Source organism: Canis lupus (assembly GCF_048164855.1).
Source record: "Canis lupus baileyi chromosome 5 unlocalized genomic scaffold, mCanLup2.hap1 SUPER_5_unloc_7, whole genome shotgun sequence".
NCBI lineage: Eukaryota > Metazoa > Chordata > Mammalia > Carnivora > Canidae > Canis > Canis lupus.
Window position 1 is genome coordinate 211,075 of NW_027326414.1, and position 26,911 is coordinate 237,985.

At 36.6% G+C, this 26,911-nt stretch overlaps 1 protein-coding gene across 18 annotated transcripts in view; it reads left to right on the top strand.

Moving 5' to 3' along the window:
* Positions 1-26,911, top strand: part of LOC140629452 (outer dynein arm-docking complex subunit 2-like) — a 274,074-nt gene that overhangs the window by 72,475 nt on the left and 174,688 nt on the right. For all 18 annotated transcript variants that reach the window (XR_012027288.1, XR_012027289.1, XM_072818933.1 and 15 more), the window contains 3 exons: positions 941-1,146; positions 2,527-2,625; positions 10,240-10,387. Coding sequence is in view for 16 of the 18 variants with exons in the window: in XM_072818933.1 (XP_072675034.1) it covers positions 941-1,146; positions 2,527-2,625; positions 10,240-10,387 (453 nt within the window). In the remaining 2 variants the exon portion in view is untranslated. The remainder of the gene's footprint in view (positions 1-940; positions 1,147-2,526; positions 2,626-10,239; positions 10,388-26,911) is intronic.

Genomic DNA, 26,911 nt, shown 5'->3' on the forward strand with positions numbered 1-26,911 from the left:
TTTTACCATTTCTACAGATTTTCATTTCTTTGTATAGATGTGGTATAGTCCTCTTTCTGGTATGTTATTCCTTCTGAATGAAGAACTTCATCGCCATTTCTTTAGCACAGGCCTTCCGGAAGTGAACAAGAATTCTCTGGTTTTGATCATCTATGAAAGTCTTTATTTTGCCCTTATTTTTGAAAGCTTTTTTTTTTTTTTTAATCTCTATTTAGAATTTTGGGTTGGCAGGTCTTTTTTAAAAAAAAATATTTTAAAGATGTCATTCTCTTTTCCTTTGGCTTGCATTGTTTCTGATAAGTCTTTCTTAATAATTATATTTCTTCCTCTGTCATGTGTCTTTTAAATATAATGACTTCCTCTGTCATGTGTCTTTTATCTCTGGCTAACTGCAAAATATGCTTTTAATCCTTTGTTTCAGAAATTTATACATGATGTGTCCCAGTCAATATAGCATCTGAGTTTAGATATTTTTTTAAAAGATTTTATTTATTCATGAAAGACACACAGAGAGAGGCAGAGACATAGGCAGAGGGAGAAGCAGGCCCCTTGCGGGGAGCCTGATGTGGAACTCAATCCTGGGACCCCAGGATCACACCCTGAGCCAAAGACAGACACTCAATCACTGAACCACCCAGGCAGCCCTTGAGTTTAGATCTGTCTGGCAGTAGTGAGGAGTGAGTAGGTCTAACCCTGCTGTTGTATCTGTGTGTGCTGCAGTGGGGAGGGGAGCTTAGGAACATCACATTTCTGGCAACGTCACTCCAATAGAGACCTGAGTCCTGAAGTGGCCCTTCTCTAGTGTGTGTCACTAAGCAACACAAGTTAGAGGCATCAGAGACTTCATTTTCTGAAGTTATCACTTTTTAATTTTCAGATAGCACAAAACAATTCAGAAGTGATGTCATTGTAAAAATTACTGTTTTTTTTGTACATAAAGGATATTAGATTCACTGAAGAATGGAAAAAAGAAAATGAAGAGCCTAAGGAGGTACCTAAGAAGGAAGAAGCAGACGCCCTTCCTAAAGCTTTTCTTGCTTCAAGCAAGAATATACTAGAGAAGAACCAAATTAACTTCGGGAAGTTTCAAATGACCAAGAGATTAGAGCCAACTTTAAACTGGAAGGCCACTGTTGATTTCAAAAAGTATGTAGAAATTTGCATGAGGGCTTCTCTGATACATCCTCAGTAACCACATTTGCCTAGTTGTTAGTTTATGTCATGGGAGAAAGTCCAGAGTAGATGTTGACATGTCCCTCCATAATACAAGTCAGTCCCTCCCTGCTCTTCATATTCCAAGTAGAAGTATTTGGCGTGAATACGGCTTATGTGTGGGCACCAGAAGGGAAGGCAAGAGCACCATTGACTCAATTGGTAGGTCAGGGCTAATATCACGTGAAAAAGATGATAAAAGACATGGAGGAATCTCACGGGCAATGTAAACGCAGTGGTAGGGACCTGAAGAAGTTAAGTGCTAGGTGAATTTAGAATGATTAAAATTATGTGAAGTGAATCAGGGAAATCTTGATAGAGACAGCATCTTATCTATTAACAGAACTTTAAGTAAATACCACAGAAAGGCTAGAGCCTCCAAAATATTAACAGGCTTAAGTGAAGCAGACACTAATTTAAAGAATGTCTGACATACAAAACGAGTTCCACTTAAGGACGTCTATAAATAGGTACCTAAGCACAGATTAAGGCCCTGTGTTTCATAAAAGCCGGCAGTCGGAGATGCCAAGGACACTTTTTAAATTAGCATATAGCTTACAAATTTCAGCCTATTTTTAATGTTCCATGCGGTCCCCGATTGGGTAAAGCAAGAAGTGGCTCCCAGCTGGTCACAGGGGACCCTCACTTGCAGGGATTCTGAGAACCACGGAGTGAGTACATGTTGCCAGCAAACCCAGAGAGCAGATGGAAGGAGTCCTGGGGAAAAAGGAGATGCTCTTGTTCCTCTAATTCTCATCAATTTTGAGGTGTTTGATCTCTGTGACTCCTATCTGAAGGAGTATGAAAATGACAAATACACAGGCTGCTCTGTTATGCTGGAAGGTGAATCTTAAAATACCACTCTTCCCACGTCCTGGCATTTTTCAGTTATGAGTTTACCTAGCCACTATGTAATGAAAACCCACTATGTGCCAAGGACCACGCTAAACCTGGGAATCCCTGGAAAACCAGATCCAGGCCCTGTGGCAGAGTCGGGTGGGGAAGGGAAGTAACCAGGCAACTTTCACCCAGGGCAGGATGTGCCCAGAGTAGAAGGCTCCGAGTGAAGGGGCCTGCAGAGTGACAGTTCCTAGTACTTGGTCCTTATAAAAGAAATACTGGCCAAAATGTGCCTGAAAGACTGAAGGGACATCCCAGGTGTCAGATGAGGCTGAAACTCATACAGTTCTTTTCTGTATTAGGAAAACATGTCACACGGGTGCATGAAAATGATGAAATCTTTAGGTACATTTCTATTTTTAATTTCCTATCAATCCACAATAAGTTAATTTTAAAATGTTAATATATTTTTAGGCACAAAAGCTTACTAAGAGACACTCAAGAGAAAAAACATAGAGGAAGACTTGAAAGGTCAGGACCACCTGTTTCACCTGGAAGAGCACAGTTAGTTCGGTACGTATCTATTAAAAGGAACCATCCTTTAAAGCCACCCTTTACCCAGTGGGCTAGATAGCATGCAAATTTCTGGTGTTCTTATCATTACATCGGGGTCCTCTACTGGACCCTTGGACCAACTAGTATTGACTAGTTATAAAAATGATAATACTGAATTTCTTTGAATATATTTACAAGATATCCTTTTAGTGAAGAGTTCCTTGAAACACAGGCATCTATTGGTACTAGTTAACTCTCTGTAAACAAATGAATTTAATGCTAATTGCCATGAGTTGAGTGATAGGAGAACTGGGCTCTTTGCTGATCTCTTACTTTTGAACAATCCTATCATAGCAAGGGTAAGTCATCTTCCTGAGCCTCATTTTACTCATCACTGGTGGCACTGCCAATCCTAAAGTGATAGATGTTATTTCTCATTAAAACAGCCATCAGGGCAGCGCGGGTGGCTCAGCGGTTTAGTGCCGCCTTCGGCCCAGGGTGTGATCCTGGAGTCCCGGGATCTAGTCCCACATCGGGCTCCCTGCATGGAGCCTGCTTCTTCCACTGCCTATGTCTCTGCCTCTCTCTCTCTTTCTGTGTCTCATGAATAAATAAATAAAATATTTTAAAAAACAGCCATCAATAGAAGGCTAGTAAACTTCTGACTCCATTTTCATTTTGACAACAAAAGCGGCATATGTGGAGGAGGGTCAGCTACTTTTGTTAGTAAGTTTGGGGTAGTAGTGGGAAGAAATGCAGACATTTCACATTATAAAGTTTGTGCACACAGAAAAAGAAGAAACTTTAAGACACCCTACTACATTAATCCTATATTCTTGGGTTCAACATAATAAATTATTTGATTTATTTGACTATTTTTAAAACTTTTTATTTTGAATTAATTACAGATTCACAGAATGCTGCAAATATAGTACAGAGGAATCTCATACCCTTCACCTAGCTTCTCCCAGTGGTTGCATCTTGCATAACTATCCTACAGCACTGAAACCAGGAGACTGATATTGATATAATGTGCATGTATCATTTTCTATCACTTTATTCCATGTAGATGTGTGTGATGACCCTGTCAGTCAGTGTGTGGAAGGGTTCCATCACCACTGGGAAGCCACTCTTGCCACCTCTTTATAGTTATGCCCACACCTCTTCCCTATAATCCTAACTCCTGGCAACCATTAACCTGTTATCCACTTCTATAATTTTATCATTTTGGGAATATCATGTAAATGGAATTATACACTTTTGATATTGACTTTGTTTTCATCACTATAATACCCCTAAGATCCATCTAAGTTGTTGCATATGTTCATAGTGCAATCGTTTTTTTTTTATTTTTTTATTTTATTTATTTATTTATTTATTTATTTATTTATTTATTTATTTATTTATTATTTTTGCTGAGTAGCATTCCATGGTGTGGTTGTACCATCATTTATTTAATTATTCACCTATTGGGAGCATTTTCATTGTTTGCAGCTTTTGGATATTAAAAATAAAGATGCTATGAACAATCATATAAAGGCTTTTATATGGATGAAGTTTTCATTTCTCTAAGATAAATGCCCAATTGCTGACACATAATAATTGTGTAGCTTTTTAAGAAACTATCTAACTTTTCCAGACTGGCTGTACCATTTAGTTCCCATCAAACACTTAGGGGAAACTGAGTTTATCCTCATCCTTGCCTTTGCATCCAAACTTTTTTTTGGTTTTGGTTTTGAGCTATTCTACAAGATGTATAGTATTATTTCATCATGGTCTTAGCATTTCCCTAATGGCTAGTGATGTTGAACATCTTTTCATGGGCTTATTGCCATCCATATATATTCTCTAGTGAAATGTCTCTTTGTCTTTTGTTTTTTATGTTCTAATCAGATCACTTTTTAAATGTTGAGTTTCGAGAGTTCTTTATTCTGGATATCCTTGATTGAATATGTAGTATGCAAATATTTCCTTCTCCCTGTAAGTTGTTTTCTCATCCTTTTTATAGAGTCTCTCTCATAGAATAACGTTTTACTATTGATGAGGTTCAATTTATCAATGTTTTCTTTTATGGGTTGTTTTGTTTTTATTTTTAATATGTTTATTTTAGAGATAAAGAGAGAGAGAGTGCATGGGGAAGAGAAGGGGAGAGGGAGAGAGTCTCAAGCAGGCAGACCCTGTGCAGGGCTCAATCTTACATCCCTGAGATTGTGACCTGGGCCCAAACCAAGAGACGGATGCTCAACTGACTGAGCTACCCAGGTTCCTGTATGGGTTGTATTTTTGATGTCATGTCTAAGAAGTCCTCATGAAGCCCTTGGTCCTTAAGATTATCACCTATTTTTTCTAAAAATGTTTATAGTTTTACATTATAAAGCCTATGGCCTTTTTCTTATTTTTAGTGTGAGACTTTGGTCAAGATTTAGTTGTTGTTGTTTTTTTGTTTGCTTTGTTTTTTTTTAAGTGGAGGTCCAATTTCTCCAGCACTATTTAATGAAAAGGTTATCTTTCCACCATTGAATTACTTTTGTATCTTTCTTCAAAATCAGTTCGGTGTACATATGTGGGGCTATTCTGGGTATCTGTTCTATTCCACTGATTTTTTTCTTTTCATCTAGCCCCTTACCACTACCACACAATCTGTATTACTGTAGCTGTATAGTAAATTTTGAAGTCTGGAAAAGTGATTTCTCTCACTTTTTTTTTTTTCAAAAATTGCTTTTAGTTATTCTAGTTCCTTTCCTTTCTGCATAAATTTTAGAATAATCTTGCTATATCTCCAACAGAAAAAAATCACTGATGATTTTCTTGGAAATTACATTAAATATCTATATTAATTTGGGAAGAATTGATATTTTTACTATGTAGACTCTTCCAATCCATGAATATTATATATCTCGGTTTATTTAAGTATTTGATTACTTTCACTAATGTTTTATGGTTTTCAGCATACAAGTCTTGTGTATTTTTTCTTAGATTTACAACTAGAAGTGGAAGTTCCAGTGCTGTATTGGTCAGCAGTGATCAAAGTGAACAATAGCCTTGTTTGTTCTCAATCTTAAGGGAAAAGTATTTAGTCTTTCACCATTAAGTATGATGATGGTGTAGGTTTTTGTACAAATATTCTTTATCAAGTTGATAAAGGTCCCTTCTGTTCTTGGTTTTCTGAACATTTTTATTCACATTTGGGTGTTCATTTTGGTCAAATCTTTTTTCTACATCAATTGTATAATCATGTCATTTTTCTTCTATAGGCTGTTAGTGTGGTTGATTACACTGATTGATTTTTGAATACCAAATCAGCCTTGCATCTCTGTAGTAACCCCACTTGGTCATAGTGCACTCATCCTATTTATAGGTAGCTGAATTACATGTGCTTAATATTATGTTAAGAATTTTTGCATCCACAATCTTGAGAGTATTGTATTGGTTTTTGTTTTTGTTTGCACTGTCTTTGGTTTGATATCAGGCTTTGTAAAATGAGTTCCCTCCTATTCTATTTTCTAGAAGAGATCATATAAAATTTGGTGTTCTTCTGTGTGGTAAAATTCTACAGTGAAGCTATCTGGGTCTAAAGACTTCTGTTTTGGGTTTTTTAATTGTGAATTAAATTCTCTTAATAATTGTGCTATTCAAATTATGTGTTTCATATTGGGCAAGTTGTGATAGTTTATACTTTAAAAGAACGGTCCATTTTATCTAGATTGTCAAATTTATGTGTGTATAGTTGTTCATAGTTTTCTCTTATTATTCTTTTGTTGTCTGCAGGATCTGTAGTGATATCCCATGTTTCATTGTTGGTACTGGTATTTGTGTCTTTTCTTTTTCTTGTCAGTTATACTAGAGTTTTGTCAATTTTATTGATCTTTTCTTTAAGCAGCTTTTTGTTACTGATTTTTCAAATTGTTTTTCTGTTTTAATTTTACTGATTTCTGCTCTTTAGTATTTCCTTTTTTGTTTGCATTGGGTTTACTTTATTCTTTTTTCTAGTTTCTTTAGACTTAAGTTTAGATTATTGAATTGAGACTTCTCTTTTCCAATGCAAACATTTAGTGCTATATAATTCCCTTTATGCACTGTGTTAGCTGTTATCTGTGTACAAAAGTTTTTGATATGTTGTATTTTCATTTTAATTTCTGTTCAGTGTGGCTTTTTTTTTTTTTTAATTTCCCTTGAGGCTCGCTTCTTGGACCCAAGTGCATTTTTTGTTTGTTTGTTTCCAGACTCTTGGAGATTTTTCGTCTTCTGTTTGTTATTGATTTTTTTTTGTTTGATTTCATTATGGGCAATGAGCACACACTATATAATTTTAGTTCTTTTAAATTTGTTGAGGTTTTGTGTGGTCACACTATCTTGGTATAGAGTCTTTGGGTGCTTAAAAGAATGTAGAGCCTGCTGCTGTTGGAGTATTCTATAAAAGTGGATTAAATCATATTGTTTGGTGGTGTTGATTTCTTTTATATCCTAGCTTATTTTCAGTCCAGTTGTTCCACAAATTGATGAGAGAGTAGTATTGATGTCTCTAAGTATAATTTTTCTGTTTCTCATTTTAGTTCTATTTTTGCTTTATGCATTTTGCAGCTCTGCTGTTTGGTGTGTACATATTTGGGATTGATATGTCTCTGTCATTATGTAATGTTCCTCTATATGCCTTGTCATTTTCTTTTTATTGATGTCTACCTAATCAGATTATTTTATAGACACTTCTGCTTTCTTTTGATTGTTTACATGGTGGGTTTTTTTCCTCTTTTTCTTTCAAACTAATGATATTATATCATTACATTTGAAATGAGTTCCATGTAGGTAGCATTTGGTTGATTCTCTTTTCTTTTTCTTTTTGGTACAGTAAGTTAAATTCTTTTAATTGGTGTATTTAGAACTTTTACCTTTAATGTCATTATTATGTTAGGGCTTAAGATTGTCATTATATATATTTTTTTTTCTGTTCATTGTTTTTGTTTGTTTTGGTTTTGGTTTTCTTTCTCTCCATTCTCTCTAACCCTTTCTTCCATGAATGTCTTTTTTATCTATTACCTTTTGGAGCATGGTAAAAGAATGGGTAATTTTTAGGTTTTAATAATGTTTGAGATTCTATGATTCTCTTAATTTTTCTGAATCTTATTTAAATTTTATGTTTTAGCAGGTTTCCTCCTACATCACATTGGTGGAATAAGATGTGTATTGTCTCCTCAGGTTAGAGAAGGAAATTACAAATTTTCAATTAGGCCTTCATTGACAACTTGGGGAGGTGAGCGAGGGGCTTCTCATCATTTTTAACTGGTAATGGAAGTTCAAGCTCTGACTAGGTCTCTGTGGGTAACAGAGAGGAAGAGACTCTGTTTATTTGTCAGTGGGGTTGGGGTTGGTGGAAATTCTGACTCTCCATTAGGTCTCTTCTGACACAGGGATTAGGGAGTTTTGTTGTAGTCTGATAAAGGTAGAACACTCTTCTCTTAGCATTGTTAGCAGAAGTGGGGGTGAGCCACAGTGTTTTCTGTGGTGTTGACTAGAATAGATCATCTGTTGCCTAAAAGTTTTCTATCTTGTTAAGCTGTTCCTTTTCTGGTCCTCTGAGTAGAAAGAGCAGGCTTTTCTTAGGTGCTTTTTTCCCTGTGCCCACTGATAATTCTGCATCACTATCTTCTCTAGTACCCAATCTGGAATACACGAGACAAAAAACCCAAGGAACTCACCATTGTGTTGCTCCTCAAGTCTGTAGATCCTTAAATAGTCTTTCTTCTCCTTTCAACCTGTCAGAGTCCTATCGTGTTTGTTTTATATATAATATCCAGGATTTTTATGTACTTAAGATCTACTTCATCTTTCCTAAACTAAATGTTTGGCCTTACATGTTTCAATTTTAAGTCAAATTTTAGTGAGTCAAAAAAAAATTTAGTGAGTCAGAGAATTCTAGAGTAATAGATAAGGGTAAAGGGGTAGTATATCCAAGCAACAACCATTACTCTGACAAAAATGTGAACTTCTCTATGTCTCTTCTTAAGTGGATATAATGATGTAGTAGAGAAGTATTTCTTAAGGTGGAGTTCATAGGTCAGTGAAACATTGAGATTTGCTTATTTTTACCTCCCAAATGTATGGTTGCTATGGGACAGGACCGGAAGGGAACCTCATAAAATAGGGAAAGCCATTTAAGGTTATATGTCAAAGGGTTCATCATTGGAAAAAGAGAACAGCTTTCCTTTGAGGTACTGATTTTTTTTTTTTAACATGATTCGAGAGTGATTGGGTCAACCCAGTGCACCTTGCTCTTAACTCCAGGAGCTTGCTAGGCTAAGGGAAAGTACATTTAGAGATTCTCTGGAGGATATAGGTTATTTAGTATATGTTTCAATCTGGGACCTTTGAGTTAAATTTACATTGGTTCTTAAGTAAGCCTTATCTACCAGATTTTGCTCTGGAACCAAACCAGGTTCCTGACATTTGTTGGACAAGAGAATACATTAAACTGAAACTCATCATGTGGCTTGATGAATTGGAACAGGCACTTCAGTTCAGGATTTCAGTTTCACTCCACTGCAGCCCAGACAGCACAGGAGCATCATTCTGCATGACTCTCTGTGCAAAAGCACCTTTCAAAAAAAAAAAATCTTAAAAATTTATAAAACTCAGGGGCGCTTGGGTGAGTCAGTCAGTTAAGCATCTGCCTTCAGCTCAGGTCATGATCCCAGAATCCTGGGATCAAGCCCTGGCTCCACTTCAGGCTCCCTGTTCAGCACGGAGTCCGCTTCTCCCACCTGCTCTACCTATCCCCTGCTCATGCTCTATCTCTCAAATAAATAAACAGAAGATCTTTTTAAAAATTAATAAAACTTGAAAGTTACTTCTGTGCAATTATTAGAAATATGCTTTCTCCTTTGCTTCAAAACAGAATGAGGAAAGACATTGAGAGAAGAGATCACACAGGGGGATTGGAGGGAAGAGAGGATGGAGCGAAAGAGAAAATGAGAATGAATTAGATATGGTGATGAAAGCTTGAGTGAACTTGCTGGTATCCATGGCCCTGATGTTGAGTTAGAAGCTTCTAGAGCAGTGAGGAACAAAGTGTACTCCCTTTCATAAAAGAGACACCCTTCCTGTGGGCATTTGCAGTGCTGCCCAATTGAACTCTCCCTGATGATAGAAATGGTTTCTATCTAAGCTTCTGGTATAGTAGGTGAGTGTTGAGAGCTTGAAATGTGGCTATTTTGACTGAAAAACTGAAATTTTAATTGTATTTCATTTCAATTTGATAAATAAATATAAACATGATTCAATCAATAAATTTAAATAAATATAAACATAAATAACCAGAAGATATTTAACTTCTATGACTTGTGGCTGCCTTTTTGTACAGCACAGCCATAGGACATATACTTAATGCCTTTGTTCATTTCTTACTATTTTCTTTATTATTATTGCATACAAAGCAATAATAATGAACTGCACCTGGTACAGAGACAGGGATTTATTCATCTCCTTGCTTAGATCTTAGCAAAGATCTTTAGAACTCAGAAGGTATTGGTACCTTATACATTGCTTATGTTCATATTGCTGAAATATTAATGATTATAACCACATCCATTTTGTAGCATAAATATGTTTATTATATGTGGTGGTTGTTACTGTTCTTAGTAAGAGTGCTGAGAAGATTGAGGAAATTCTTAGTGACAGCTCCTCAGAGAATGAGGAAGATGAAGAACCACCTGATCGTCGTCAGGAAGCAAATGCAGATTTGTCATCTGAATATTGGCAAATTCAGAAACTGGTGAAACATTTAAAGGTAAGACAAACCTCTTTGTATTGTGTTTACAATGATTCTTTTAATTCCTTTCCTAAAAATGTATATTCTACTTCCAAATTGATTATATATGTATATATATATTTTTTTTTTCAAATAAGAGTAGTAAAAACTCCCGTTATTATTTAAATGTGCATGGGGAATGGTCTTATTACCCTGTGTGCACAGGGGAAGGTCTTATTACCCTGAGGATAGCACGGTTAGTCCTCGTGGAGCAGCCGGTCTGCCTGGTACCAACCCTTTCCCCTGGGCCATGGTAGCCAGCAGCTATTATGACTTGCCATCATTTTACACCTTGCAGTATGCTGTGGCATCAAGAACATGGATTTGTTTTAAAGTTGGACTATAATTTCTAGGCTGTGTTACTTACCAACAGTATAGCTGTTGATTATAGCTTTGAGCCTTATTTTTCTTAACCTATGGAAAATAGGTTAATACCTGTCCTATAGGATTACTTCAGGGTTGGTAAAGCATATTTGAAAGATGTGGATAGTGTTTGGTACATTGTAGATACTTAAAATATGTATCAGTCCCTTTTCATTACTCTCAACATAATATGTGTAAACACATGTTACATAATAATGGCCTATATAATGTATTTAAGACATGAATGGGGGCAGGGCAGGGAAAATGATTTGCCAAAACCCAGATTAATATCAGTGGATAACTGATATTGATAATGTCTAGGTAGGCCAGGACTAAAGCAATAGTTGAGAAGTACTCGTAAAAACATTTTTACTTAACTCATAGTTTCCTCCAGCTTTTCTACATGATTGAGTGAATCAAGGGCATTTGCCAATGGCTTTGCAATATGTAAAGATATTTATGTGGCTCCTAAATTACTTAAGGCTACTTTTCTGGTGCCCTTGAGGTCCTTCAAAGCTGACAGGTAAAATAGTTTATACATACATTTTTGTGAATTCAATAAACATCCTCTGCATGGACACAGCTTTGTAGCTGAGAAAGTTGCTTTAGAAGAAAAATATGCCCCCTTTCTTAGCATGGTCCCAGCTGCAATTCCCTGTATTTCTCAGGAAAAAAAAATCTATGTTTTCCTGAATCCCAAGAAAAATTAGTCAAGAAATTGGGAAAAAGTATTCTAATTCTCCACTGTAACATAGATTTCAATGGCCAGACCAGGATCCAGGCAAGCAAATCAAAGATTTTCATCATTAAAAAAGGATGGGAGCTTCTGTGAAGCAAATCCTAATGCCCACCTTAGGTACTATGCTTTTGAAAGCCTAGTTATTAAATGCTTTGTTTTAAAATTTCATCTTAAGAATAATATCTTTTAAATAGTAAATATTTTTATATCAACTTCAATTTTTAAAATGGCTTTGATTTGGCATTTATTTCGTGGTAATGTTCCCCTCTTTTAGTGGAGATCATTTTTCATGTTATTGCAATAGATATGTTTGAGGTTTTTTTTAATAGAAAACCTCTGAAATTTTTAGCATATCTATTACAAAAAATGATATACTATTTATTATTATGGAAAACTTTTAGGATCATCATTATCACCTAAAAATATATAAATACAATTTGGGAAAAAACATGGAATGATTATCATTTCAAGAATTCCTAAGAATTTGGAGATCTTACTCTGGGATCTTGAATATTCCTATCCTAGGAATTTGGAAACTATCTGGAGCACAGGCTGGAGGTCAGGCCCCATGGTCAGGCACATGCCCTTGGTGGGCGTCTTTGCATACAAATCATGCAGTCAACATAGTGGTTCAGCCTAGCATGCACAGCACCAATGTTCAGACTCAGAAGACCTTCCTGATGGTAGGAAGGTCCGTGGATCTTCCCACCATCTCTCCTGTACTCATAAAGCACATGTCACTCTGGGGGGGGGGGGGAGGGAAATGCATCAGAGAATTTTGCCATCTAGCACTTGAACAACTTGAGCCAGATGGGAGCCCTGGTGTTTATACAAATAATTCTGGTCTGTTAACTTTATTTCATTAGTCAAAGGAAATAAAGAGTCAACAGGAAAGACGCATGGATGGACCAGGAGGCACACTACCAGAGCAGTTAGAAGCATGACCTTCCATGTTAGAAAGATTCTAATTGGGTCAGGCGTCTGCCACTTACTGGCTCAGTAGCCTTGAGGTATTTGACTGACCTCTGTGAGTTTCAGTTTGTTTTCTCATTGGTCAAGTTGGCAAAAACAAAGGTTCTCATGTTTTATGATTATTATGAAAAAGATCTGACACATATAAAGTGCTTAGCAGAAAGTACTCAGTACTCGTTAGTAATAATAATGGCTTCTGTTACATATTATTATTATTATAGACAACATATGGTGTGGAGTCTTCTGGACTTGCAAAGCTGGCCTTCAACTTTTGCTTTAAATTTTCTAGCAACCAATAAAAGGAGGGAAATACAGAGTTAATACCATGAGGGAAAGACTCTTACCATCATGAGGTAAAAATAGCCCAGTTGCCAATGTGTGTAACTGATCCTGGTACTAAGAGCAGAAAGAATTTTCTCCCTGAGGACTTAATGAAGCAGACAGTGAGTGTGGTAGTGAATGACATCCTTAATAATATCCTCCCAGTGAACATGGCAATGAGCGTTTCTCGTAATAGCCTAACTATTGGATAACTATCTTGAGTTTTTCGACTATTTAGGATAAGTCCATATAAATCAGGCCAAAAAGGGATGCACTATTTCTGTCCCAGAACAGCTAAGGAAAACATTTATTGATGAAGTGCTACTTAAGCTTGCACAAGTTATTCATCAATAAATCATGTGCAAATGTGATACTTTTGGCCAGACAGTAAATTGCTTGGAATTATTATAGTTCCCACAGGTAGATATTCTTAACATAGCCAATAAAAGAAAAAGTATATCTACAAATGATTTCAAGCTTTTTGACACAGATAAATGTTTTATATGGGGACACAAAAGGATATTAAAAGTCTATGAAATGCAAAATTGAATGTCTCTAGGTAATCTCAAAATAAATACACCTGACATTTTAATTGCAGACTTATGCCTTAAATGTAGACTTACACTAGTAGAAAAATGTTAATGTTGACCTGACTTTCTACTTACCATTTTCCAAGTACAGCAATGTCTGTAATTGTTGAAAAAAATTTGATGAGCTCATTAATACCCAAACAGGTCAATGAACTATAGCTTGTTATTTATCCAGAGCTATGAGCTCAGATCTTGGCATGTAAGTAAAGGGAATTTACATTTAATTATTTGGCTTTGACATACATTCATTTCAACTTACAAGTTTTATATATGCATATATTCTTTTAATCTAGATTTTTAGAATACAATTTAATTTTTAAACTAATGAAGACTTTGCATTTTTACTTTTTAACCTTCCAACTTCTTCCTCCCCCCACACACATAACAGATGACTCTGTACCCGAGTTCTAAAAGAAGCAATAAACCACCTTTTCAGCTTCCTTAGCAAGAAACACATTCTTTCTTCTGCTATCTTTATGGTTCAACTTGTCTGTCTTGTCAGCTACTCAAATGGAAAGACCATATTAAACTCACTTCTATGTCTTGCAGAGTGCCTAGCCAGTGAGTACAGGCTTGTCTCTCAACCCTCTGCTCAGGAGGTGTGATGGGGAGAGAATGGGTTCCCAAAGGGCCAGGCTGTGCTGTTCTTCATGCTCAGCTCCTTGAGAGCAGTTTTTCCTCCCTGTGAGCCAGAGTCATTCCTTCTGCTCTTGACATCTTTCCCACCTTCTCTTACCCTCTCCCTTTCCTGTTCCCTTTCTCCATGTAGATATGCAATTTTATTGCTGTATATTCTAGCTTTCTATGGGTATTATTTTTCCCCTGGCCAGGGCTGCTTTAAAATCTCGCAATTAAAATGTTTTGCTTTGGATCGATTCCAGCAATTGGGGAAGATAGTTTGTTAAGGTGCATCCCACACTGATTCTGTGAAGTTTTGTAAAATGTGGAAGTTTTACTACTCAACCAGTTACATTCACAAAGAACCCCTTTATGAAATAGGAGGAGAGTTGCAGAATTTTATTTTGTTTGGAAATGTGGATTAGTCACAAGTATTATAGTATTATAAGTTAATACAAATGGGTACTCTTCAGTCAAGTGAGAGAAAATGTTGAACAGTTGTAACTATAAGTAGGTCTGCATTTCATACACATTATACCTATCATGAAACTGAAGAATGAATTTCTGGACACAAGGTTTCAAGCCTATTGAAATCTATTACTGTGTGGATTGGAGAAGGATTGGGTATGGAACTTAATACTATAGGATAAATAAATCCAGGAGAAAATTGAGGAGGCTATAGAGTGATGCCAAGAATGTGACTGGTTAAGATTTTAGGTAGTTTGGAGGGATCACAGAGACTGGGTCTAGAATCCTGCTCTATCTCCCTTATAGGCATTTCCTTGTCACTTGAGGATAAGATGTCAATACTACTCTGGCATTACCTCCAGGCTCAGATGGGAGATTATTAGCAAGCGGGCTTGTAGATGTCTGCCGCTACTCTGAAGTGCTTCATCTCAGCTGGTCTTGTTCCTGGGTCCTTGAGGCAATAATGGAAGCATCTGGGGTCAATCCCCAGGGCCATCTTCCCAGGTGTGCCTCCTCCTTGCAGGATGCCTATTTCTACACCTGGGATTTTGATCAGAGCCCAGCCAGGGGATCAGGATGATGAAAGCAGGGATTTAGAAAGTTGAGTCCAGCAGTAGGTGGTCTACATAATGAATCAGACTGGGAAGAGACAGAAGACCAGTAACCAGGGGGTTGCAGTGATCAGAGTGTGCTGGGGGCTTTGAATAGGATACTGTCCTTGGAAGTATCTTGGAAGCAGCAAAGAAATGGCTAGGAAAGGAAGCAGGTCAGTTTATGAGGAGGCTTGGGTTTGGATCAGATTGAGTTTGAAGAGAATGAAATACCCAAATAGAAATGCCCATGCCGTAGTTGGAAATAAAGGACTGAAGCTCACATTATTCATTAAAAATCGAACTACTGCTTCTGGACCCAAGGGCATGAATGAGCATGTGAAGCATTGTGCCTGTTTTTGTCTTTTTATTCATGAAGGAATATGACCTCTTAATAACTAATCAGAAAGTAGCTGCCTCCCATTCCAGTTAGTACAACCAAGGCAAGTTTTTTTTAAAGATTTTATTTATTCACTCACAAGAGACACACAGAGAGAGGCAGAGACAATGGAAGAGGGAGAAGCAGGCTCCCTATGGGGAGCCCAATATGGGACTCAATCCCAGGACCCTGGGATCACGACCTGAGCCAAAGGCAGATGTTCAACCGCTGAGCCACCCAGCCATCCCCCAAAGCGATATTTTTAGATCAAAATTCCATTATTATTCCAATAGAAGTCTTTCCTTAAATATTAGTTTGCCAGCTTACAAACAGATTGATTCATCAGCTTTTTTTTTTTTAAATCTTAAAGTAACATTTTATTTGGTAATTTTATGCAACTAGCCAGTAGATAAAAAAAGATTAATTAAAGAAAGATAGGAAAGTTTGAAGCAAAAAGAGAACAATGTTTATTTTTAAAGTAAGGTTCCCTCCAGTTGAAAGCTCCTACACCCTAAAACCATAAGGAACTATGGTTCCTTCCTATGATGAAGTCAGGGAAAGATGGGGTTTTTAATGTAAATTCACAAATGTGGTATCATTCTTAAATGTTAAATCTGTGCAGTCGTTGTTCCCAAGTCCTGGGGGATGGTGATATTGTCCAGACATGTGTCACTCAGTGGAGAATGGCTAATGCTGGCTGCTGAGTGACATCATATGATCACAACTGGGCATCACCACACATTCATTCTCTTCCCCCAGCCACCATGTTGTGAGGGTGGTGCCTAATTTTTTTTTTTAATTGTCTTTGATCAAATTCGTGAAACACTGGTGTTTATTTCACCTTTCATGTGAGCCAGGGGTCTTGCTAGTTACTCTCCTGCTCTGTTACGTATCTGCAAATTGAGATCTCTCAGGCCATGAAAAGTGAAGTTACCCCCCAGCTTTGCAGTGACCAAGACTCTGTTCCACAGTGAGCAGAATCACATCAGAAACTCAAAGAATCACATCAGAAATTCCACAAGGCTTCCCAGGAGACCCCGCAGGCTCTGTCCTTGGCATGTTTTAGATTTCCCCGTCTGGAAGGGGATTCGCTGCAGAGACATTTTGAAACTTTAAAACCTTTGTTAAAGACTACTTTTGTGGCATTCAGTTCCTTAATAATCTTTCATGAGCTGATTAAACACACACACAACCACCTTAATTGGTTAAAGAGTTCTTCTAAGTGGTAATTGGGAGTTATGTGATTTTTCATTGCAGGAATTTGATGTACTTTACAGTCAATTACAGTTAATTAAATTCCTTTCCCCTTACTCGGGTTTTGGGTATGGAGGTGCAGGTAGTGTGATCCTTATTTCATTGGTGGAAAAGCTGAGAAATAGTTCACTCTGGGCCACACAGAAGGCGAGGTGGCCGTGGGCCAGGCTGATGTTCAGGCTTCTATCTTTACTGCCTGTTGCCTAGTTATTCTGTTCCTCTGTCAAGAAACTCAGGACACAGAGGGCCTTCAGGCCTTGCTGTTGTGTCCTCCTATTTACTCTCTTGTTTGGTTTTCTTCATTTGAGTAAGAAACTAAATAAACAGGGAGCATTTCTAAACAAAGGAATTCAATGTTCATTTCTGGAAGGCACTATGAGAGTGTGCTCTTTGGCTAAGTTTATACTGAAAGAGATGGAGAAGATTGTGATAGAACAGTGTTATTTGTGTTCAGCAGAATCCTTAAAAAAATGGAAAAAATGGTCACTTTTTATATATTCAAATGAATGGCAGTAGTTAGAAAGCAAAGTTACTACCACCTTCCTGAGAAAGTCTTTAAGTTAATACATGTGGTGTTGCATTGATGTGGGTTAACTTTTAAAAAAATGTCTCCATGACAAAAGAGTTTTATCCTTAAAAAAAAAAAACACTGTTAGAAATCATAAGATATTTTAAATTGCATCACCTAAAAAATTTCTACTTAGTAGAATTTGCACTTATGTTTTCTTAAATACTGCAAGGTAAGTCATGAACATACTTTAAGTACTTGGATTACTTGAGTTGTGTGTCACTTGTATATTTATATATTGCCCCCCAAAAAAATGATCCTTTGTTACAAAGGAGGTCATGAAAGTGACGGAGAGTCTCCTCATCTCCACAGAGGAATCTGTATTCCACAAATAAACTAATTGAGCTTTTTAGTTTTTGAGCTATAAGCTCTTTTTGCCCCTTGGGTATCATAAACAAGAGTGGAGAAAAGCAAAGATAACTGGATAAGAACGATAAAGTAATGCTACTGAATCATAACACTTCATACCACCATTGGCTGACATTATACAACCACATCAACTTACCTACTGGAAAATGACGATGTTAAAAATCTCAAGGGAGCTCCCTTAAGCTTTAACTCATTCATTCATTCATTCATTCATAAATGTACCTGTGAGCCCGCCCAGCTAGAATACAATTCTATGATATTACACATTGCTCATCTAGCTAGTCATAAGATATTTGATTGTAAAGAACTTTGCTATCAAACTTTTATGTGACTTCTGTTCAGTTTTATGTAATCTGAAAATGTAAAATGGGGGGAATTTGTTGCTCAGTGTATTGCCAGCAACACTATTGTTTGTTCCTCAAAGTATGCTTTCCCCCAAATTTACTTGAGAGGCTAAATAAATGGTAGAAAAGTAGCGTTGCCTAGTTCCCAGTTTGTATAATGCTTTAGGCTGCTTTACTTTTTATTGAAAAAACACATATTCAGGTCCTATTATAAAAGTTTGCACATTGAAGAATCTATAAATAGAAGAGTTAGGGAGTAAAAGGTACCAGATTTGGTATAAGTGATCTTTTCATTTTATATGCATATACTTGTATTGTACTCATTATTAGAAATTGCATATTTGTAGGAAAAATATTAAACTCTAGGTCCCATTGTGGTCCACTAGCCTTTGCTAGTCCCACTGGCAAAGGCTGTGGCTCCTTTCCCAGCTCCTGCTGTCTGGGGGTGTGTGGCTGGCTGTGGCCTTCTGATATTTCTGGGACATGCAGGGCATTGCAGAAGCACACGTTTCTCTTCTAGCCCTCCCTTATCTCTTTTCTGTATTTAAGTTATTTAAATCTTATAAAAATAATACATTAATATATACCCTAAAATTTAAGCCATGCAAAAGAATAACAGGGAAAGCCCCCTTCCAGATGTTTCTGTTTATATAAATATATGTATGAAATTTTTATGTATGAAATGAAGTCAGACTACTTGTTATGTGACATTTTGCATTTTATATTTAATGTTTTCTTGGTGATCCTCCATATCTGCCTCAGTTCTTCTAATTACAACATTGTTTTGTACTATATGAATATATCAATAATTTATGTAACAGTTCCCTTACTGATAACATTTTGCCTTGTCTCCCAAATCAATTTTTATTATTACAACATTGTAAATATTTTTACATATTCTTTGGATATGTATCCTATTTCTGTAGGATAGCTACTTTGAAGTAGAATTGCTTGGGTCAAAGACTGTGTACATTTAAAATTTTGATAGTTCTAATGGGGAGGTGTTCAATTGGTACAAAATTTTAGTTTCACAAGCTCTAGAGAGCTGCACAGCATAGTTAACAATATTGAATTGTACATTTAAAAAATGTAAGAGGGTATTTGATCTCATGGTAAGTGTAAGTATGACAAAAAGGGAAGAGACATAAGAAAACTTTTGGAGGCAATGGATGTTCCTGTTATCTTGATTGTGGTGATGGTTTCACAGATGTACGCATGTGTCCCAACTCGTTTTTTGCATATCAGTTCCACCTCAATCTATTTTAAACAAGAAACAATATATGCACAATGAAGTTAGAGAAGTATTACAATGAAATTTTAAAATTTAAAGAGAAATAATGAAAAGTAATAAACTGACCAAGCTTGGTTTGAATAAAAAAAAAATTTTGTAGCTACTTACACAAAGCAAATACTAGTTTACACTCAATTAGTAATATACCAATGATTTTTGACCTTGAACACAGTGAAATCAGCCAGGCTCCTAAAAACTAAACAAAGCAAAAATCTCAATGCTCAGGTAATATTCATGGAAGTTTTAAACCAATTGGTGTGAAGTGGGATCTAGGCAGATTGTCTTTAAAATCTTTCCAGGGTGTTAAAATTATTTGTTTAGAAATAAGGTTCATTGTTACAAATTCTCACTAATCTACAGTCTTTTTTTATTTTGGCCAATTCCAAATGGGGAGAGAATGTATCTTTTTTATATATATAAATTTATTTTTTATTGGTGTTCAATTTGCCAACATATAGAATAACACCCAGTGCTCATCCCATCATGTGCCCCCCTCAGTGCCCGCCACCCAGTCACCCTCACCCCCCGCCCACCTCCCCCTCCACCACCCCTAGTTCGTTTCTCAGAGTTAGGAGTCTCTCATGTTCTGTCTCCCTTTCTGATATTTCCCACTCATTTTTTTCTCCTTTCCCCTTTGCTCCCTTTCACTACTTTTTATATTCCCCAAATGAACGAGACCATATAATGTTTGTCCTTCTCCGATTGACTTATTTCACTCAGCATAATACCCTCCAGTTCCATCCACATCGAAGCAAATGTTGGGTATTTGTCGTTTCTAATTGCTGAGGAATATTCCATTGTATACATAGACCACATCTTCTTTATCCATTCATCTTTCGATGGACACCGAGGCTCCTTCCACAGTTAGGCTATTGTGGACATTGCTGCTAGAAACATCGGGGTGCAGGTGTCCCGGCGTTTCACTGCATCTGTATCTTTGGGGTAAATCCCCAGCAGTGCAATTGCTGGGTCATAGGGCAGGTCTATTTTTAACTCTTTGAGGAACCTCCACACAGTTTTCCAGAGTGGCTGCACCAGTTCACATTCCCACCAACAGTGCAAGAGGGTTCCCTTTTCTCTGCATCCTCTCCAACGTTTGTGGTTTCCTGCCTTGTTAATTTTCCCCATCCTCACTGGTGTGAGGTGGTATCTCATTGTGGTTTTGATTTGTATTTCCCTGATGGCAAGTGATGCAGAGCATTTTCTCATGTGCATGTTGGCCATGTCTATGTCTTCCTCTGTGAGATTTCTGTTCATGTCTTTTGCCCATTTCATGATTGGATTGTTTGTTTCTTTGGTGTTGAGTTTAATAAGTTCTTTATAGGTCTTGGAAACTAGCCCTTTATCTGATACGTCATTTGCAAATATCTTCTCCCATTCTGTAGGTTGTCTTTGAGTTTTGTTGACTGTATCCTTTGCTGTGCAAAAGCTTCTTATCTTGATGAAGTCCCAATAGTTCATTTTTGCTTTTGTTTCTCTTGCCTTCGTGGATGTATCTTGCAAGAAGTTACTGTGGCCGAGTTCAAAAAGGGTGTTGCCTGTGTTCTCCTCTAGGATTTTGATGGAATCTTGTCTCACATTTAGATCTTTCATCCATTTTGAGCTTATCTTTGTGTCTGGTGCAAGAGAGTGGTCTAGTTTCATTCTTCTGCATGTGGATGTCCAATTTTCCCGGCACCATTTATTGAAGAGACTGTCTTTCTTCCAATGGATAGTCTTTCCTCCTTTGTCGAATATTAGTTGACCATAAAGTTGAGGGTCCACTTCTGGGTTCTCTATTCTGTTCCATTGATCTATGTGTCTGTTTTTGTGCCAGTACCACACTGTCTTGATGACCACAGCTTTGTAGTACAACCTGAAATCTGGCATTGTGATGCCCCCAGATATGGTTTTCTTTTTTAAAATTCCCCTGGCTATTCAGGGTCTTTTCTGATTCCACACAAATCTTAAAATAATTTGTTCCAACTGAGAGAATGTATCTTGTGTGAATTTGCATATTCCTGATTAGTAGTGAAGTTGATAAATATTTTCATGTGTCCAATAGCCATTGCATTGTATATCTTGCCTATTTTTCTGTGGTTGTGTTTTGAATCTTAATACAAATTAACCCTTTGTTATAGTATTTGTAAGTATTTTCTTTCAGTTTCTCATGTCTTTTTATCTACTCTTCTGTTTGAAAACTTTAAAATTGTACATTAGTAAATATATTGATTTTCCTTCATAGCTTATAAAATTTTGTGTATTAAGAGCTAAGAAGATTTTTCTGATGTCATTTCAAGAGAACAAAAATTTTTTATTTCCTCCTGGTAGGTTTATAGTTTTAAAAAAATGTTTAGAAGTTGCTTCTATCTTGATGTCATTTTATGTATAGTGTGAGGCAGGGATCTAATTTTACTTTTTTTTTTCTTTGATGGAGATTCAGTTGTATCAACACAGATAATTGGCTTCTCCACTCTTTCCTCAAGTGATCTGAGATATTACCTATATCAAGTATTGTCATCTCATATGTGAGAGTTTCTTTCTGGATCCTTCTCTATTACATTGAGTTATTTGGATGCTCCCATGCCAGGTCCATGCTGTTTTAATTACTGCTACTTTGGTGTATTTTAATACTTGATTGGCCAGAGAGTTTTCTTAAATTCTTTAAAACTACTTTTTGCATATTTTCCATTCCAGATCATTTTTAGAAAAGTTGAAAATCAAATAAAAAAAAAAACCCTCAAAAATGCTACCGGGGATTTTGGCTGGTCTACATGAATTTATAAATTATTTTGGATAAATTGCAATTTTTTCAAGCTTTTATTTAAATTCCAGTTAGTTAACCACAGTGTAATATTACTTCAGGTGTACAACTTAGTGATTCAGCACTTAAATACAACACCCGGCGTCCATCACAACAAATGCTCTCCTTAATCCCCATCCCCTACTTAACACCTCCCTGCCTCCCCCCTCCCTTCTGGTAGCCATCAGTTTGTTCTTTCTAGTTAAGAGTCTGTTTCTTTTTCTTGGTTTTCCTTTCTTCCCACCCCCATGTTCATTTTTTTTAATTCTTAAATTCCACATATGAGTGAAATCCTATGGTATTTGTCTTTCTCTAACTGACCTATTTCAATTAGCATTATACTCGCTCTATCCATGCCATTGCAAATGGCAAGATTTCACTCTTTTGATGGCTGAGTAATATTCCGTTGTATATATGCCACATCTTCTTTATCCATTCATCAGTCAATGGACATTTGGGCTTTTTCCATAATTTGGCTATTGTTGATAATGCTGCTATAAATATTCCCTTTTTCCATTCCCTTTGAATTAGTATATTTGTATCCTTTGGTTAATGCTGCTATTTCCTGTATTATAATTTTATCCATTCTGACTGGTGTGAGGTGATATCTCATTGTAGTTTTAATTTGTATGTCCCTAATGATGAGTGATGTTGAAAATTTTTTAATGTGTGTCTGTTGGCCATCTGGATATCTTCTTTGGAGAAATGTCTGTTTATATCTTCTTTCCATTTTTTAATTGGGTTGTGTTTTGGGTGTTGAGTTTTATAAATTCTTTATAGATTTTGGATACCAACTCTTTGTCAACTCGTATGTCATTTGTAAAAATCTTTTCCCATCCCATAGGTTGCCTTTTAGTTTTATTGATTGTTTCCTTTGCTGTGTAGAAGCTTTTTATCTGATGAAGTTCCAGTAGTTAATATTTGCATTTATTTTCCTTGCCTCAAGAGAAGCTGATGTCAAAGGTTAGGGCTGATGTCAAAGAGGTTGCTGCCTGTGTTCTCCTCTAGGATTTTAATGATTTCCTGTCTCACATTTAGGTCTTTAATCCATCTTGAATTTATTTCTGTGGATGGTGTAAGAAAAAGATCTACTTTCAATCTTTAGCATGTCGCTGTCCAGTTTTTCCAACACTTTGTTGGAGAGACTATCTTTTTTCCATTAGATATTCTTTCTTGCATTGTCAAAGATTAATTGACCATATAGCTGTGGGCTTGCAAATTTTAATATCATTCAGTTATCCTATTCAGGAACATGGTATGACCATTCATTTATTTTTAAATTTGTATGTATTTTAGTAAAACTTAATAGCTTCTTTTCCACATATTTTCAACATACTGTGAGATTTACTCCTTGATATTTTTGTTATTATTTTGCTAATACTGGCATGGGAACATTTTTCAAATTATGCATTGTGATTTGTTATTCCTAGTGTATGGGGGAGTTACTCATTTTTAATGTGGCCCTTATATCCACTTTATTGAGCTATTTTTATTAATTATCATAATTATTCAGTATAGTCTTCCAAATCTTTTTAGAAAGGCAGTTATATTTGCTACAAATTTTTCCTCATTGCAGTGACTAGGACATTCCAGCAGATTATCTATTTCTGTAAATGTTCCATGTCTGTTTAAAAGGAATGTGTAGGGAATGCTTGCATTGTTCCTTACCCATTCCCAATAAAAATTCTCAGCAAGCTTGTAATACAACAGTTTGAGTCTAATTTCTTTTTTCCTCTGGAACAATATTTTCTCATTTTCTTTCCTGGAGTTCTATTGAGTCTCATCTCTTGAGTCTTAGGTTTATGAGTGCTGAATCATCAGTATAAAGCCAGTTTGCAAATAAACAGAAAGCAAAGCAATATATTTTACTATTTTGACTTACGTGCTCATATGCCATTCACTCTGAGCATTGACTTTTTACCATTTCTCATCCTGGGACATGAAGAGTATCTGTAAGCCAACCTCTGTGCTGGGTGCCAGGCCCTCTGTCATCATTAATAAACAGTCACTGGCAGGCTTCACTTTTCTTGCTCTCTGAGTGGCATATTTGGAGGAAAAAATGCTGAAATCATTGAAAGTCAGTTGGATGGCTGTGTGATGGCTGTATCTCCTCACCAGGTCTCACCCACTGCCCCTTGATTACAGACGGTGGGGAGCAAAAGAAGGGCCTCCACTCCCGATTGTGCCTCTGACTGCCTTCTTATCTCACTGTCACCATGTGGGACTCTACAGGAAGCTCCAAATGATGGCTCTGGGAGCATGTAGCCTATCAGAGTTTCGTCTACTTGTTTTATAGTATCCTTTTCTGAATCAAGTTACTTGAAGTCTTTATGACACAAATAAGTATCCTTGACCTCTTAATCCCAGTTACCTCCTCTCTGGATAGCTGTAGTAACCTGCATGGTCTCCATATGTTCCATCTGCCCCTCCCTACAGGGGGCCCTTTAGCTGGAATGATCTTTTAAAAATGTACGCAACTCATGTGAGTCCTCCCACTCTCCTCCAAAACAATACCCTTGAATATTTCCTATTAATCTTGAATGAAGATTAAAATCCTCAACCTGGCCTATGGGTGCAGCAGATTCCTTTGCCCACTTAATTTTTTAGCTCATCTTGGATCATTTGCCACCCAGGCTCTGGGTCTCAGCCACACTGGCCTTCGTTAGGTCTTAAACAGACCATGTTCCAATCCTCCTTAGGGTTTTACACATACTGTTTCCTCTGACTGGTGTGCCTTTCATCATGTCCGACCTCCTTCACCAGGGAAGGCTCCTACTCTGTCCACACTTCAGTCCAGACATAGTTTCCTCAGGGAAACTTTTCCTGATGTCCTGGCCTAGAGTCCCCTGTTGCAAACATCCATAACCCTGTGCCACTTTTCTGTATAACACTTCTTAAAGTTTTCATTTATTTGGATGGGCTTAACAATTAAGATCTTTCTTCTCCACTAAGCTTTATGAGCTCCACGAGGCAAAAACTAGATCTGTTTTTGTCTACCAGGATGTCTCTAGTTCCTGGTATCAGACATGGTGAATAACTGCAAATTTGTTGAATGAAAGAATTAAAAAATGGTTGGATGGTTGGAGGCATCTGGCTCCCTGATTTAGTCTCAGATACATTCTTCATCTCAATTTCATAAGCATTTATTTCTCTTTTATCAGCAGTAAGAGGATTGGAGGTAGATATTACTCTATGTACCAGATAAGGTAATACTTTTTTTTTCAAAGATGTTATTTAAAACACTGAGAAACATTGTTTAGAAGAGTGCCTATTGATCTTGTCTTTCCAAAAGAAATTTTGAGAAAAATGAAGGAAAAAGCAAGATCTCTTCAACTTTCACATATTAGCAACATGATTGTGATAATGATAATGAACAAAGGCCTCCCAGTCTCAGAAAGGAATGTGAACTGCGAAGTATCTGAAGGCTGACAGAGCCTGGAAATGTCTGAGAAGACGCAGGGGCAGGATGACAACTAGCAAAACAACTTGCATTAATTTAAGAAGTGGAAAAGCTTATTGGAAGCATTCTTCAAAACCCTTCAGAAACTAGTAAAATAATATTTTACTATGTTTTCTCCAGCTCTTAAAACTTCACAAATGCAAATACATGATAAAATGTGAAAAAAAAAAAAAAGGAAAAAAAAATGTGAAAATAAGTATTGGCAACTAATTACATTCTCAGGGGAGATTTAATTGAAAAATAAGCATATTTGCACTGCTTCTTCTTAGTAAGATGTTTATGGCATCTGGTCAAAGTAGAACAAACATTTGAAAATCCTTTGACATAGCTGGTATTTAAAGAATAGCAATTGGCTAACATTTGTGGCTCTGTATGTTGAATATTTTGGCTCCCATTCGCTGGTATTCATTCTGAAAGATTTATAATCCTTTGGGGAGTGTGGTCAGTGACAAGAGTAGAACTAAATCCTGAAATGTGGAAAAACTAACTTTCCCTAATATAAAACTGTTCTAAAAAAAAACTCTCAAGTCTATGAATATGTTTCCAGATTTTCAGAAAAAAAGCTGCTGATTTACAGAGTTTTTTTTTCTATAAGGATCTAACTTCTCAATGATAAATGAAAATTTTCCATCCTTTGGCTTCAAAAGTGGCTTAGAGATCATTTAGAAAAATATAGTGTCTTACCTTTTGGGCATCTACCACAAGTACACAATTCCTTAAAATTGTTATGTCATTGGTTATGGTGCATATGATGAAATCAAGCACACAAGATAGAAATAATCTAGAAGAGAAAAATTAAGAGACCTCGAAATGAAATAGGAAAGAATGACTGTGCGGAATGTGTAAGTAGGAAAGTGCTACCAAAGAAAATACAATGCAAGTATAGCAGTCAAGAAAGTCCTCTATCACACACCACTGAGAACGCCAGGACAGCATGCTCTGCTTCGGAGTTTGGTGTGTGTGTGTGGACTCTGTTGGCTTGACTGAGGCATGACATGCTGTTTGATACCTTCTTGCTTTCAAGTCATGCTTGAGTCTGAAGGCACTGCCTAAAGAACTCTATCTGAAGCTCCTGGTTTGCATTTTTAAACTTTTCATGTGGGAGCCCACCCAGCTCTCCTCCTCCAGGTACACCAGGGGAATTTTTGGGCTCCTTTTAACCCAATTAAATTCAACAAAAGAATTGTTAAATAATTGTTTCTCTCGCTTTCTCTTTTTTTTTTATATATTATGATTAGCATTTAGATTCTTCTTTATGATTTATGAAATATCTGCCTTCTGTTTTTAAAAAGAAAGGCATCAAAAGTGCTAATGTGTGTTTGAAGAGGTCCTGTACCCCAAAACAAGGGAGATTATAAAATTGAATGTAATAAGGATTTACTATTTTATGTTTCA